This window comes from Oncorhynchus masou, unplaced genomic scaffold (assembly GCF_036934945.1).
Source record: "Oncorhynchus masou masou isolate Uvic2021 unplaced genomic scaffold, UVic_Omas_1.1 unplaced_scaffold_685, whole genome shotgun sequence".
Classification (NCBI taxonomy): Eukaryota; Metazoa; Chordata; class Actinopteri; order Salmoniformes; family Salmonidae; genus Oncorhynchus; species Oncorhynchus masou.
In genome coordinates this window covers 338,815-354,440 of record NW_027013300.1, presented here as the reverse complement: position 1 = coordinate 354,440, position 15,626 = coordinate 338,815, and the positions used below count along the sequence as shown (strand labels likewise).

Genomic DNA, 15,626 nt, shown 5'->3' with positions numbered 1-15,626 from the left:
ATGCATGTGAAGCTTGGTTATGTAAGATGTGCTGTAAGAGCTTTCATCCCCAAACCACTGCAGTCTAAGAATTGTAAACGATTTGGCCATGTTTCAACGTGTGTAGAAGGATGGTGTTGCAGTTGTGCTGGGGATCATGATCCGAGTGCCCTGCATACAGGGTGAAGAAAATTGAGGTTGCAAAAGTTATCAATCTCCTATGAGGAGGTAATTAAAATAATTGAGAACAGTTGATGCACCTGGAGATATGATAGTGGGAGCACCACAGCCTGTAGTAAATGTGTGCTGCCAGTCAAAATATGCTGTGTGTGGAAAAATATGGATTTTGCCACAGTTATAAACTGTGCTGCTCAAATCTCAAAGAAGTCTAAGAAACTGGACATTATTGTGGCTGCTGCAGAAACGTTTGTTGGACTTAACGATTTTACCTCTATATTTTTTATGTTTGGTAGTTTGTTACGCTTTTGGGGAATTATGTTTCCATCCCGCACAGTAGGTGGCGGGATGCAGATTAAATTGTACGTTCGCCAATATACCATAGAAGAAGATTATTTATATGCGTGTGTGTGTGGGTTGAAGATGGCCGCCGCTAACATGGCGAAAGAAGGTTTTGAAACCCAGTTCGCCTCTGTTATGGAGAAGGTGCTGAAGACGGCAGTCATGGAGACAACGCAACTTTTCGAAACAACTATTGAGGAGCTGCGATCCGAAATATGCAGAATAAAAGAAGAGAACGAGGACCTCAAATTGAGGCTTCGATCCCCTGAAAATGTGAAGAAATCGACGGGTGAAAGTGAAAGACAAACCGCAGAGCCTGGACCGAGTCAAAGAACATCACGTATCGGCAAACGTGACATTGGTGTCCAATGTGGTGAGTAGAAACCGGGTTATTTGTTCCCTCCAAACAGTTTGTTTTGAGTTTGAAATTAGTAGCTATTGTACAAATTCAGGTAGGTCCCTCCCGTTTCGTTTGCTCCCTTTCAAGAAACGTTTTGCAACAGAATCGGTGGAATGAATACACCTTTGGACAAGCTAGTTAAGCTACGTTCAAGTGATCACACATCCTGATAGCTAGCTATTTAGCTGAGCATATGAAGGCTCAAAGTTGAGAATATTTAACAAAACTGCTTCATGTACCTATGTTTAATTTGTATAGACTACAATATTAAACAGAACATGTTTGAGAGGTGTAGCCTATATTATGCATTCATAAATGACTGATAACCTTAATAATGCTAGTCACTTTGCAACATAGGATGTTGTCATGTCATCACCTGGTTTGTCATCTTCACCTCTACATTTCTAGATTTCCTCATCTCCTAACCACTGTCTCTCCTAATCTGGTATTTCCAGTTCTGACAGTGCAAGCTTTGCCTCGGTCTGTGGAACAGCACCTGCGCGAGGAGGACAACCCACAGATGGCCTTTGTACTGATCAAACAGGAGGTGGACTGGGTAAGACGAGGCTTCAAGTCTAAGTCCCAGATCTGTGGGTGCTGTCTTGCCAATTAATCTACCTCTATACTCAACCTTTTGTTGTCGATCCCAGTGAAAAGAAAAACCTTAACACTGCTCTCCCTAGAATGACTTGTGTATTTAAGCTTACATATTGACCTCACAGCCTTCATCAGAGTTTTTGTTGACCCTATTGTGGTTGCCCCCCCCCCCCCCCCCCCAGGAGGCAGACTATTCTGATGACTACTCCCCTGGGTACATACTGCTAAAGCAGGAGGGGGGAGAGCCCCCAACTCTGGTCCGCAGACAACCTCTCAGAGAGTTACCAGGCAGAGGTAGGAACTAGGGAGACCTGCTTCTGAATCACACATCTTATTACAATGTATTAAACACTATTGGGATGAGAACCAGGCTCTAATAATATCTATAATAATCTCTCCACTGTTGTTCTGTCTTTTTTTCTTTCTGTTTCTCCCTTACAACTTTCCCCTCTACTTTTCTCCATCCTGTCAATCTCCCTCCCTCTGTAGCCCTGGTCCCACCTGGAGCCGTCAGGGCCCTGGTCAACCGTTACACCCAGGAAAGGCCTCCTACCCCCCAGCCTACCTCAGCAGAGGCCCCCCTCCAGGGAGATCCAGACACCCAGGAGAACCCCCAGGCTCTCAGCCCATCCCAGCCCAGACCCAGAGAAGGTGCCAGTGCCAGTGCAGGCCAGGCCCCTGGAGCAGAACAGCAGTCACTGGTAATACCAGCAGCAGAGTCTCCAACATTACACCAGACAGCATCTCCTCAATCAGCAGCCACTATCCAATCTACATCACCTGTCCTGTCTACTGTAATGGCCCAGTCCACGGTAACTACTCTGTCAAAAGAAACTGTCCAAACGACCATGGTGGTCCAGTCGACTGTAGCGGTGAAGTCGACAGCAGCATCGTCAGAGCGCCCGCCACCTGTCATCTCCGGGTTACCCAGAACCCCTCTTCAGAATACACAGCCCAGCCCCGTACCCCCTCGTCCATCTCCTCGACCATCACCAGCACAGTCCCACACAGACGTTCTACCTGTAGCTCGTCCAATAGCAGTGCCCTCAACACAACCAGCTAGACCTACAGCTGTACCTGATGGACCACCGGCCGCACCACCAACACAACCGCTACCGCTTACAGTTTTAGAGAAGTTGGATGTTGCCACGGCAACTCCGTCAACACCGGTCCAGTCCGCTCAGTTGCTAACTTTGTCTGAAGAACTTGCCGGCCCCTCTGAGAAGCAGGTGTCCTTGGTCTCTGAGCATGTGCAACCGTCCCCCACTCTGCCATCACCGAAGTCCCCTGTTGTCCCAGAGAGGATGTCTGATGAAGCCGCGGTACAGCTGTCAGCCCCTGCTGTAACTGCACCCTCTGGCCCCTGTCAGATGTTTAAGACACAGTTTTCAGCTCAGTTGTCAGTAGCACCCCTAGTACGCTCCCCACTGAGGGTGGAGGAAAAAGAGGAGGAGGAAGATGAGGGGGAGAGGCTTTCCCCCCTCTCTGCCACATCTATGGAAGCTGTGATGACCAGGTCTGTTGCTACGGAGACGACCCCCGTCGGTGAGAAAAAGGAGGAGATTGTTGTCCAGGTAGGCGGCAAGCGAAAGTCAAGTCGACGTGAAGCTCTCCTCTCCGGTCTCCGCCTCCGCTTAAGGCCCCGCCCCCAGGACAGCATGCCTTCTCCAGTGGTTGCTAAGAAACCCAGAGGAGAGAGAACCACCCCTCTAGACCATGACTACTCAAAGGTGATGGAGCACGGAGAAGAAAATTCCAGGGAATCTCACGTTGACCAGGATGTAGTAGAGGACACAGCTAACGGTGAGATGGCTGACGACAAGTCTAGTGGACAAGGAAGTAGTAACCGCATCATCAGTGAGGAAGAGGGAGGAGCTAACACTGATGTGACCTCTCTGACCAGACAATCACCTATTGGTGGAGGTGTTGGTGTGTCCAAATCCAAGAAGAGAAGCATGACCTGGGTGCAGGCTCAGAGAGGTTTGGCCCTAGCCCAGGCTAAGAGGAGTAGGTCGAAGGTCACTAAGACCTCACAGCAAGGTCAGAGGTCAGAGCTTAGAGGTCTGGTCACACAGACATCGTTTCTGCCTTCCACCCCACAGCGCCGCCGGTCGTACAGCCCCAGCCCTCATGCTGCGTCTACCTCAAGCCTCAGCCCACGCCGCACCAGCCCGCGTTGCACCAGCCCTCACAGTGTCCCCAGCCCTCACGGTACCCCCAGTCCACACCAGGCTACGGTGGTGAATATGAACCCTTCTCCTACCACCCCTCCTCACCCACAGCCTCACCAGTTCAAGGTAATTTCTGCCACCCCTCGTCGCGGCAGACCTCGTTCGGCGGCCGCGGTGTTATTGAATTTGAAACGTTCTCCCTCCACCCCTCAACCTATCCCCTTCATTGTCACTGTCAGCCCTCACTCCGGATTCAAAAAGTCCCCCCCATGCACGCTGACATTCCAGCAGGCGCAACGGTATCGCAAGTCACAACCGATGTGGTCGCCGCCAGGACCGTTCCAGCTGCAACAGTCTCCTAAGTCTCCACGGAAACGTTTTACCAAGAACCAGTGTGCAGACTGTGGTCGTGTACTGAGTAGCGCCGCTGCTTTAGAGAGCCACGCCTCCCTCCACACGGGGAAGCGCCCGTTCGCCTGCTCCACCTGCGGCAAGGACTTCCCCAACCTCAAGGGCCTCAACCGCCACGCCCGCGTCCACGGTGAACAACGGGGCCACCAGTGTCCGAAGTGCGACAAGACCTTTGTCTACCGCTTCGGCCTGACCAAGCACGAGCAGATGGTCCACAGCGGCGTGCGCCCGTTCATCTGCCCGATCTGTGACAAACGCTTCGTCATCCGGCGCGACATGGAGACCCATCTCCGCGTTCACACTGGAGAGAAACCGTTTGCCTGCTCCCTCTGTGTGAAGCGGTTCAAGAGGCGTGTGGAGCTGAATGTTCACCTGAGGTGGCACAACGGGGAGAAGAGACACTGGTGCTCGTACTGCGGGAAGGGCTTTCTGGATTACAATAATCTGAAGAGGCACAAATTTGTCCACACTGGGGAGAAACCTTACACCTGCTCTGAGTGTGGCAAGCACTTCAAACAGACTGGCCATCTGAAGAAACACCTGAAGACAATACACAAAGACAGATAGAGAGGACAGGGGACGAGCCTTTAATGGCACCATATTCCCTATATAGTGCATTACTTTGGACTAGAACTATAGCACTATATAGGGAAAAGGGTGTCAGATGGTGATGAGGGAATAGTTCTGTTTGCTGTGAATTTGCTTTTGTTTGGAAGAATCATGCTGCAAGAGAATGTAGCAAAATGTTAAAGAAAAATGTTGAATTTGAATTGATTAATTTAATTAAAACTAATTCTGGTTGTCATTTGTTTTTCATTCTATTTATTAGGAAAGTTAGAAGCCTTAAACCAAGTTTAAATTTAGGTGTACTGTGTTCATGTCACACATCATGCTTTAAAAGAAATGTTCTGCGGGTTTGAAGTTGTTGCTTTAAAATGTGTTTATTTCATTTTATTTGTACTTAAATATGGTCTGGCATAGGAAGTTTCACTTAAACAACTGTCAAAGTCGTAATGTTTCTTGTGGAGGGAGTTGTTACATTTCACCACTGACCTTATACATTTCCTCCAAAACATGAGAACAAATCCATTTGACAATTACAAACTTATTAATGCGGATAATGTTGCTAGTTTTATCATATAGCCAATGTTAAGCAAACAAGCTAATGTTATTATTAGTAAAGTTAGCTAGCAATCAAGCTAGCTAAAATCTTATTGGTTGAAGAATTGGTCAGACTTGAATATGGGGCATTCATGTGCTTGTGGGAAGTTGTAAGTCTGCCATGATCGTGTTTAAGTGCTTTTGAAATGTTTGGTAGGTTGGTGTGATCATTATGACAGACGATTCCTCGACCGTCTAAGCTAAGGCATCGCCTCATTAGATAACTGTTGAGGTGGCGCAATCGGATAAGACACTTGAGGAGGGAGTGTTTGAAAGGTCCCGAGTTCAAAACCGGTATGGGCTGAATCAGGAGGATGTGGTACTCGCTTAGCAAGCAGCGTGACGTCCTTCACGCTATGGCAAAAAACAAAACGTGGAGACAGAGTTTAGGAACTCCTGATATAAAAGGCATACATTCTTATTTAAAACATGGTTCGGTTTCCAACAGTTTATATTTTCAATGTCCTTATTAATAAACAATTGATCATAGAGAACCATTTTTTATGTCAAATAAAAAACCCTTCCAGCATTGGGAAACTCGTACCACATGTTAGGTTCTAATTCTTTGAGTTAATGACTCCACGGACACTAGGAAAGCTTATCCAAGTTTAATTCTTCCCAAAGGGTCGATAGAGCTGCATTCAGACAAACAACATTTCACACAAGTACAACCCTGACAACCCTTTCTCCTAGGCTGAGTCTCTTCAACTCAAGGCTGTCATGGTGATTGACAGACAGTGTCTCTTCTCCCAGAGGATCCTTGATGGCTAACAATAACATATCCTGACATAATGTAAACATTATACATTACCCTCTCTCCCTCAGTGACATTGTTAGGTTCTAAGATCTCCACACGTCTCCCTTACACATTCCAAAGCCATCTGGCTCCTACAGACCATTAACTTCTGAAGTAAAAACCAGTCCCTCACCGTTAGATACTATTCTTCTGAGTATAACTTTGTTCAAAGTTTAACCCAGAATCTAACACGTCTATTTCTATTGACACCAACTGTTCATGCCGCTCTTGGTGGAGAGAATGTTGCTGGGTTTAAAGCTTATTTCCTGCAATTCTACACATTTTGTCATGGGATGCAAAGGAAATGTTGCTGTTTTAAAGCTCCTTTTCTTGCAGTTCTATACATTGGGCCATGTCTAATGTGTATGTATGTGTTATTTGACTGACAAACTTGTCAAGATCTATGGGCTAAATAACCTATACTGAACAAAAATGTAAATACATGTAGAGTTGATCTCATGTTTCTTGAGCTGAAATAAAAGATCCCAGAAATGTTCCATTCACACAAAAAGCTTACTTCTCTCAAATGTTGTATACAAATTTGTTTACATCCCTGTTAGTGAGCATTTCTCTTTTGCCAAGATAATCCATCCACCTGACAGGTGTTGCATATCAAGAAGCTGATTAAACAGCATGATCATTACACAGGTGAACCTTGAGCTGGGGACAATAAAAGGCCTCTAAAATTTGCATTTTTGTCACAATGCCACAGATGTCTCAGATTTTGAGGGAGTGTGTAATTGGCATGCTGACTGCAGGAATGTCCACCAGAGCTGTTGCCAGATAATTGAATGTTCATTTCTCTACCATAAGCCGCCTCCAACATACTTGTCAATAGTTTGGCAGTACATCCAACTAGCTTCACAACCGCAAGTGTAACCATGCCAACCCAAGACCTCGACATCCAGCTTCTTCACCTGCGGGATTGTCTGAGACCAGCCACCCAGACAGCTGTTGAAACTGAGGAGTATTTATGTATGTAATAAAGCTCTTTTGTGGGGAGAAACTCATTCTGATTGGCTGGGCCTGGCTCCCAGTGGGTCGGTCTATGCACTCCCAGGCCAACCCATGGTTGCTCCCCTGCCCAGTCATGTGAAATCCATAGATTAGGGCCTAATTTATTTATTTCAATTGACTGATTTCCTTATATGAACTGTAACTCAGTAAAATTGTTTTTGTAAGATATACATTTAAAAAACTTTAGTTGACATGGGCTCGTTGATCTGGACATTTCTGACAAGTTATAAATAGCTCTCTAAGGTGTGCAATGACTAACATGACAAGAGGAACTGATGATTTACTACCCAATTTCGAAATTACACCTTGTGCATTCCACTATTACAACTTTCAGAGCTGGACTGAGTATATACAGGGCCTTCGGAAAGGATTCATATCCCTTGACTTTTTCAAATGTGTTACGTTACAGCCTTGATTAAATAAATTGAAATCCACAGCAATCTACACAGAATACCCCATAATGACAAACCGAAAACAGGTTTTTAGAAATTTGTGCAAATGTATTAAAAAAAATGTATTCAGACCATTTGCTATGAGACTCGAAATTGAGCTCAGGTGCATCCTGTTTCCATTGATCATCCTTGAGATGTTTCTACAACTTGATTGGATTCCACCCGTGGTAAATTCAATTGATTGGACATGATTTTGAAAAGGCACACACACCTGTCAACATAAGGTCCCACAGTTGACAGTGCATGTCAGAGCAAAAACCAAGCCATGAGGTTGAAGGAATTGTCCGTAGAGCGCCGAGACAGGATTGTGTTGAGACTCAGATCTTACCAAAATATTTCTGCAGCATTGAAGGTCCACAAGTACACAGTGGTCCCCATCATTCTTCCTAGTGCTGGCCGCCCGGCCAAACTGAGCAATCGGGTGAGAAGGGCCTTGGTCAGGGAGATGACCAAGAACCTGATGGTCACTCTGACAGAGCTCCGGAGTTCCTCTGTAGAGATGGGAGAACACTCCAGAAGGGCAGCCATCTCTGCAGCACTCCACCAATAGGCCTTTATGGTAGTGGCCATACAGAAGCCATTCCTCAGTAAAAGGCACCTAAAGACTCTCAGACCATGAGAAACAATATTATCTGATCTAATGAAACCAAGATTGAAATCTGGCCTGAATGCCAGATCACTGTAGCTGTACACAGCCAATCTGTAAATAGCACACCCAACTATCTCATCCCCATATTATTTATCCTCTTGCTCTTTTGCACCCCAGTATCTCTACTTGTACATCATCATCTGCACATCTATCACTCCAGTGTTAATGCTAAATTGTAATAATTTCGCCTCTATGGCCTATTTATTGCCTTACCTCCCTACTCTTCTAAATGTGCACACACTGCATACAGATTTTTCTATTGTGTTATTGACTGTACGTCTGTTTGTGTAACTTTGTGTTGTTTTTTTTGTCGAACTGCTTTGCTTTATCTTGACCAGGTCACAGATGTAAATGAGAACTTCTTCTCAACTGGCCTACCTGGTTAAATAAAGGTGAAATAAAAAAAATAAAAAGCCAAGCTTCACATCTAATCTGCCACCATCCATACGGTGAAGCATTGTGGTGGAAGCATCATGATGTGGGGATGTTGTTCAGGATCGAGGGAAAGATCAACGGAGCAAGACAAGACTTGAACCTGATCAAACATCTCTGGAGAGACCTGAAAATAGCTGTGCAGCAACACTCCCCATCATCATGGGGTATTGTGTGTAGATTGATGAGGGAAAAAAACAATACATTTTACAAGGCTGTAAGTAACAAAATGTGGAAAAAGTCATGAGGTCTGAATACTTTCCGAAGGCACTGTATGTATGTATGTATATACATACACACACTACCAGTCAAAAGTTTTAGAACACCTACACACCAAGTGGTTTTATTTCTACTTGTTATCTACATTGTGGAATAATAGTGAAGACATTATAATTAGGAAATAACACATGGAATCATGTAATAACCCCCCAAAAACTGTTAAACAAATCAAAATATATTTTATATTTGAGATTCTTCAAATAGCCACCCTTTGACTTGATTACAGCTTTGCACACTCTTGGCATTCTCTGAACCAGCTTCACCTGGAATGCTTTTCCAAGAGTCTTGAAGGAGTACCCACATATGCTGAGCACTTGTTGGCTGCTTTTCCTTCACTCTGCGGTCCATCTCATCCCAAACCATCTCTATTGGTTGAGCATCTGATGCAGCACTCCATTACTCTCCTTCTTGGTCAAATAACTCTTACACAGCCTGGAAGTGTATTGGGTCATTGTCCTGTTGAAAAACAAATGATAGTCCCACTAAGCACAAACCAGATGGGATGGCATATCACTGCAGAATGCTGTGTTAGCCATGCTGGTTAAGTGTGCCTTGAATTCTAAATAAATCACATACAGTGTCACCAGCAAAGTACCACCACACCACCTCCTCCATGCTTCACGGTGGGACCCACACATGTGGATGGAACCAAAAACCTCAAATTTGGACTCATCAGACTAAAGGACAAATTTCCACCGGTCTAATGTCCAATCCATCGAATGTCATTGACCAGGTAACTCTGGGTCTTCCTTTTCTGTGGCGGACCTCATGAGATTCAGTTTCATCATAGCGATGGATGGTTTTGCCACTGCACTTGAAGAAACTTGAAAAATGTATATTGAAAAAATAAATCATTATATTTTGATTTGTTTAACACTTTTTTGGTTACAACATGATTCCATGTGTTATTTCAAAGTTTTGATGTCTTCACTATTGTTCTACAATGTAGAAAATTTAAAAAATATAGAAGAATCCTTGAATGAGTAGGTGTGTCCAAACTTTTGAATGGACTGTAAGTATATATATATATATATATATATATATATATTTAAAAGAAATTGGAGGAACCCATGCCTCACAGTGTTGAAATCACTGTTCTAGGCCACCGCTCAGGCCAGGAAATCCGGCCTGTGTTTGTGCTGGTGTAACTTTAGATGGGCTAGTCGTTTGAAGCAGAGTCCACACACAGCACAGCAGTACGGTCTCTCCCCAGTGTGTGTGCGCTGGTGTACCTTCAAAATGTCCACCCGTGTGAAGCTCTTGTCACACATAGTGCAGCGGTGGGGTTTCTCCTGCGTGTGAATGCGCTGATGCAGCTTGAGGTTCCAGAGCCGACTGAACTTGTTCCCACAGATGGAGCAGCAGTAGGGCTTGTCTGTGGTCTGGCTGCACTTGTGCCTCTTCAGGTCGGAGAAGGAGGTGAAGCCCTTGGAGCAGTGGCTGCAGAGGTGGAGTCCCTCTGCCTGGTGGACCCTCTGGTGGACCTTGAGGTTGCAGGCCTGGGTGAAGGTCTTACCGCACTGGGTGCAGGAGTACGGAGGCCCAGACCCTGAACTCATCCCTCTCCCCGTTTTGTGTGTCTGCTTGTGGGCCTTGAGGGAACCAGCGTCTGGGAAGCTCATGGTACATTGATTGCAGGCATGACGCCTCACCCCTACTCCTGTTACCTGCTCTTGTGAACGATCTCTGAGGTTTAAAGAGAGTCCAAAATCGTCAGCGGCATCATACAGGCTCTCTGTGTTGTTGTTGTGGGCTGAGCTTCCAGAGTGGATGGAGGTTAGCCCCCTGTGGCCGGCTCTGTTACCCAACTCTGGGACACCGTGTTCAGGGTACAAGACACTGGAGTCCTGCAGGTACCCCTCCTCATTGATCAACAGGCAGTTCAGGTCTCCCGCCTCTGGGTGGGGAGATGGCGTTGGCGACTCCACCTGCTCCCTCCGGATCCGATGGGGGCCAGGCATGTGGGAGCGATCGTGATGCTCGCCCCCCTTAAACCCCCCAGGTTCACTTGGTAGTGACCCACAGCTCCGTAGCTCAGCGCCCCCAGACGAGACGGAGAACCAGGAAGCCTATCCAGCCCTTCCATGTCTAGAAGATGGTCGCCACTACCGCCACTGCAGTAACCAGACTTATCAAAGTCACCCCCTAGTTCCTCCATGCTGTAGTGGGGGCGGTAGAGAGGGTTGGTGGGGTCCCCCGAGTCTCCCTCGGGGCCTGGTGGTTCAGGCCTCTGGTCTAGACTGCACTGCTGTAGATCCTGCTGAATAAAACTCTTACTGGGCCCCGAGACGTCTGAACCATCGGCCCCTGAAAACACAGGGGACATGAGGCATTAGAAGCATTCATATTTAAAACATTAGAACTAGTAGAAACATTTAAGACAGGGGTGTTAAACTCATTCCATAGAGGGCCTAGTGTCTGCTGGTTTTTGAATTTCCCTTTCCATTAAGACCTAGACAACCAGGTGAGGGGAGTTCCTAAATAATTAGTGGCCTTAATTCATCAATCAAGTGCAAGGAAGGAGCGAAACCCACAGACACTCTGGAAAGAGTTTGACACGTGATTTAAGGCATTGGCAATAGTAGAAACAGTAGTAGAGTAACTGTAATGTTAAATGTGTACTTACAGTTTCATGTTGACATGTGTAATAATGAATACATTTGAAATGACACAGCATATTATAAGTTACTCTTATTATCATACAGGTTGGCTATTGTCTGTTATGTTTGTTGTAAACTCCTGACTCACCATCCAGGCAGAACTCCCATCTCTCCTGTAGCTCAGTGTTGTGGAGAGCCTCCTCTTTCAGCAGACTGTCCAGCTTCTGACCTCCGACCTCTCTGGACTGGAAGAGGAAAGGAATGAGTTGATTATGACTAAATGATGGATAAACTGACAGTGATTGAATAGAGCTGACATGATGGTTCTCTACTCAGAATTCTCCTCTGGGACCCCCAGACATCTCCCAACTTTGCTGCAGCCCAGAACTGGAACAGTTCAAATATGAAGAGAGGTTTTAAAAAGGCTGCCAAATTCTTCATCACAGACTATTTGTTCTAATATATCCTTTAAAATAACATTTCTAACGGAACTTTCTGTAACACTGCACCCTCCACCCGTCACAGGTGTTTAGTCCCCTAGATACAAGAGGTTCTCCTAGGGCTGGTGGCCTCAGTCTCCATGTGTTTAGTCAGTCCCCTACCTACCTCAGAGATTCTCCTAGGGCTGGTGGCCTCAGCCTCCTCCAGATCATTGAAGGTTGTTTCCCTGGCCACACCCCCACAGCTGCTCCACTCCTCCCCTGATACCTTCTCCTGCTTCAGGCCACGCCCCCTCTCCACACCTGGCCACAGGTAAACAAAGAGAACATTTCATTTGGAGTAAAAGGTAAGTAACATTGTGGATAATAGAGTCTCCTCACATCAGATGAAGGAAAGGAAACATCTTATTAAGATGCCACCACCACCCATGACTGACTCCTTTCTTAAACCAATACTGTCTGATCAGTGATCACCAAAGTATAAAAGGTACACATTACAGCAGCCCCACTTCAGTGATTCCTCCATATATAATATAACCAGTCAAAAGTTTGGACAAACATACTCATTCAATTTGAGGTCGGTTTTCAATTAACAGGTGTACCTTATTAAAAGTTCATTTGTGGAATTTATTTTCTTCTTAATGCATTTGAGCCAATCAGTTGTGAAAAGGTAGGGGAGGTATTCAAAAGACAGCCCTATTTGGTGAAAGACCAAGTCCATATTATGGCAAGAACAGCTCACATAAGCAAAGAGAAATGACAGTCAATTATTACTTTAAGACATGAAGGTCAGTCAATCCAGGAAATGTCAAGGACTTGTCATGTTTCTTCAAGTGCAGTCGCAGAGTTGCCTCTACTTCATGGGAGACGTTCATTAGAGTTAACAGCCTCAGAAATTGCAGCCCAAATAAATGCTTCACAGAGTTCATGTAACAGACACATCTCAAAATCAACAGTTTAGAGGAGACTGTGTGAATCAGGTCTTCATGGTCAAATTACTGCAAAGAAACCACTTCTAAAGGACACCAATAAGAAGAGACTTGCTTGAGCCAAGACACATGAGCAATGGACATTAGACTGGTGGAAATCTTTCCTTTGGTCTTATGAGTCCAAATTTGAGACTTTTGGTTACAACTACTGTGTTTTCGTGAGACGCAGAGTAGGTGAACGGATGATCTCCGCATTTGTGGTTCCGATTGGGAAGCATGGAGGAGGTGTAACGGTGCTTTGCTGGTGACACCGCATGTTTTTTATTTAGAATTCAAGGCACACTTAACCAGCATGGCTACCACAGCATTCTGCAGCGATATGCCATCCCATCTGGTTTGCGCTTAGTGGGACTATCATTTGTTTTTCAACAGGACAATGACCTAACATACCTCCAGGCTGTGTAAGAGTTATTTGACCAAGAAGGAGAGTAATGGAGTGCTGCATCAAATGACCTGGCCTCCACAAACACCTGACCTCAACCCAATAGAGATGGTTTGGGATGAGTTGAACCACGGAGTGAACGAAAAGCAGCCGACAAGTGCTCAGCATTTGTGGAAACTCCTTCAAGAATGTTGGAAAAGCATTCCTGGTGAAGCTGGTTGAGAGAATGCCAAGCGAAGGCAAAGCTGTTAATTAAAAGCGGCTCGTTTGAAGAATCTAAAATGTACAATAAGTTTTGATTTGTTTAACACTTTTTTGGTTACTACATGATTCCATGTGTTATTTCATAGTTTTGATGTCACTATTATTCTACAATGTAGAAAATAATAAAAAATAAAGAAAAACCCTAGAATGGGTAGGTGTGTCCAAACTTTTGACTGGTACTGTGTCGTTAGATGTCTCTCTTCTCACCTGTCTGTGAAGTTCCTAAGCTTATCTCATGACCTTCCTTGCCAGCTCTCCCACACTCCCCACACTTCCCCCTCTGGTCTCCCTCTCTGTTCTCCGACCACTGCAGCCGCTTCTTTAGTGACTCGACCTGCTCCCGGTTCCGGGACACCTCCTCCAGGAAACTATCCTCCACCAGCCTGGTGATCTCGTACATGGCAGACTTAAGGACCGTCTCCATGACCCCGGAGAGCTGAGACTGGAAGGTTATGATGGCTGCGGACATCATGGCAAACTGTCTATGAGCAGCTAGCTAAAGTTAAGAGATAGTAACTTTTAGCTACTTTTGTTCAGGTTGGTCAGTGTTACCATTCCGTATATCAAAAGGAAAAATCGCTAAAATTAGCTGCAAAGATACAGGTAACTAAACCACTTTTGTCTGTGTTAGCATGCTAGCAAACGTTACTGTTGGATGTTGTGGTCTCTACCTAATGCATTTAAAAATATATATAATTTCGAGATATAAGATATCTATCTGTATATCTGTATATGTATTTACAGTATATGAGGCTATTCGAATAAATACAAATACCAGAGGTATTGAGAGAAAGCAAGGCTATGGTAGTTGGCTCGGCACTTACTTTGCTAGCCAGTCAAAACAATAAGCATCCACCCCCAAAAAATGTACTTCCGGAAACAAACCAACGGGTCGGGTAGTGGGACATTCTACGTTGGAACGTTACCTTATTCGAGTTAAAAAAGACGACCTTTCTTTATTGTGTCAATTGACAGGAAATGTACAAAGCAATTTACCTCAGCCATCACTCAATGCGTCACACAAAGCACTGTGCGCCGAGTCCATCAAAGACAAAGTCATATCACCAACATAGGCCAATTCTGATCAACCCTGTAATTGCTCGGGGGAAATATTAATATATTGTAGATTCATATGAAAGTGTGGGTTGAAGAGAACCACTGCCAACAAAAAAAGTAATATCAACAGCTAAATGCATGAATTTGGTGCACTTTAAGATGGACATTGAGAGATTAAATATTTTTCAGGTAACTAACTTGCATCTTCCCACCTGCAAAGCAGACATTGCAAGTATTCAAGTACAATTACTACTGCGGGTCTCTCTACTCTGGAACATTCTCCTTTGGAACACATACAGTACCAGTCAAAAGTTTAGACACACCTACTCATTAAAGTGTTTTTTTTCTTTATTTTTACTATTTCCTACATTGTAGAATGATAGTGAAGACATCATAACTATGAAATAACACACGTGGAATAATTTAGTAACCCAAAAAGTGTTTAAAAAAAATCTAAATGTATTTTATATTTGAGATTATTCAATGTAGCCACCCTTTGCCTTGATGACAGCTTTGCACACTGTTGGCATTCTCACAACCAACTACATGAGGTAGTCATCTGGAATGCATTTTAATTAACAGGTGTGCCTTCTTAAAAGTTCATATGTGGAATTCCGTTCCTTAATGTGTTTGAGACAATCCGTTGTGTAGTGACAAAGTAGGTGGGGTATACAGACGATAGTCCTATTTGGTAAAAGACCAACTCCATATTATGTCAAGAACAGCTCAAGTAAGCAAAGAGAAACGACAGTCCAGCAATACTTTAAGACATGAAGGTCAGTCAATCTGGGAAATGTCAAGAACTTTGAAAGTTTCTTCCAGTGCATTCGCAAAACCATCAAGCGCTATAATGAAACTGGCTGTCATGAGGACCGCCACAGGAAAGGAAGACCCAGACTTACCTCTGCTGCAGAGGACAAGTTCATTAGAGTTACCAGCCTCAGATATTGCAGCCCAAATAAATGCTTCACAGAGTTCAAGTAACAGACACATCTCAACATCAACTGTTCAGAGGAGACCGTGTGAATCAGG

At 44.8% G+C, this 15,626-nt stretch overlaps 3 protein-coding genes across 5 annotated transcripts; 1 reads left to right on the top strand and 2 right to left on the bottom strand.

The window, feature by feature from the left end:
* Window positions 1-562: 562 nt before the first annotated feature.
* On the top strand, window positions 563-5,781 carry LOC135536922 (zinc finger protein 777-like). The gene is made up of 4 exons (XM_064963140.1): window positions 563-871; window positions 1,354-1,454; window positions 1,678-1,789; window positions 1,985-5,781. Exons 1-4 carry the CDS (start codon window positions 580-582, stop codon window positions 4,642-4,644), a joined length of 3,165 nt encoding a protein of 1,054 aa, XP_064819212.1. The 5' UTR covers window positions 563-579; the 3' UTR covers window positions 4,645-5,781.
* A 50-nt stretch (window positions 5,782-5,831) lies between these two features.
* LOC135536923 (uncharacterized) lies at window positions 5,832-14,428 on the bottom strand. Of its 3 annotated transcripts, none has more exons than XM_064963143.1 (5): window positions 14,363-14,428; window positions 13,746-14,034; window positions 12,070-12,206; window positions 11,612-11,708; window positions 5,832-11,170 (listed from the first exon to the last, which is right to left on the bottom strand). In XM_064963143.1, the coding sequence occupies exons 2-5, from the start codon at window positions 14,008-14,010 to the stop codon at window positions 10,746-10,748; spliced, it is 924 nt and encodes a 307-aa protein (XP_064819215.1). In that variant the 5' UTR covers window positions 14,011-14,034; window positions 14,363-14,428; the 3' UTR covers window positions 5,832-10,745. The 3 variants fall into 3 exon arrangements, with proteins under 3 accessions (XP_064819215.1, XP_064819216.1, XP_064819214.1); XM_064963144.1 differs by having other exon boundaries at window positions 13,746-13,997; XM_064963142.1 differs by lacking the exon at window positions 14,363-14,428 and having other exon boundaries at window positions 13,746-14,356.
* Window positions 9,973-10,485, bottom strand: LOC135536926 (zinc finger protein 239-like). The gene has a single exon (XM_064963147.1). It carries the CDS (start codon window positions 10,483-10,485, stop codon window positions 9,973-9,975), a length of 513 nt encoding a protein of 170 aa, XP_064819219.1.
* Window positions 14,429-15,626: the final 1,198 nt, after the last annotated feature.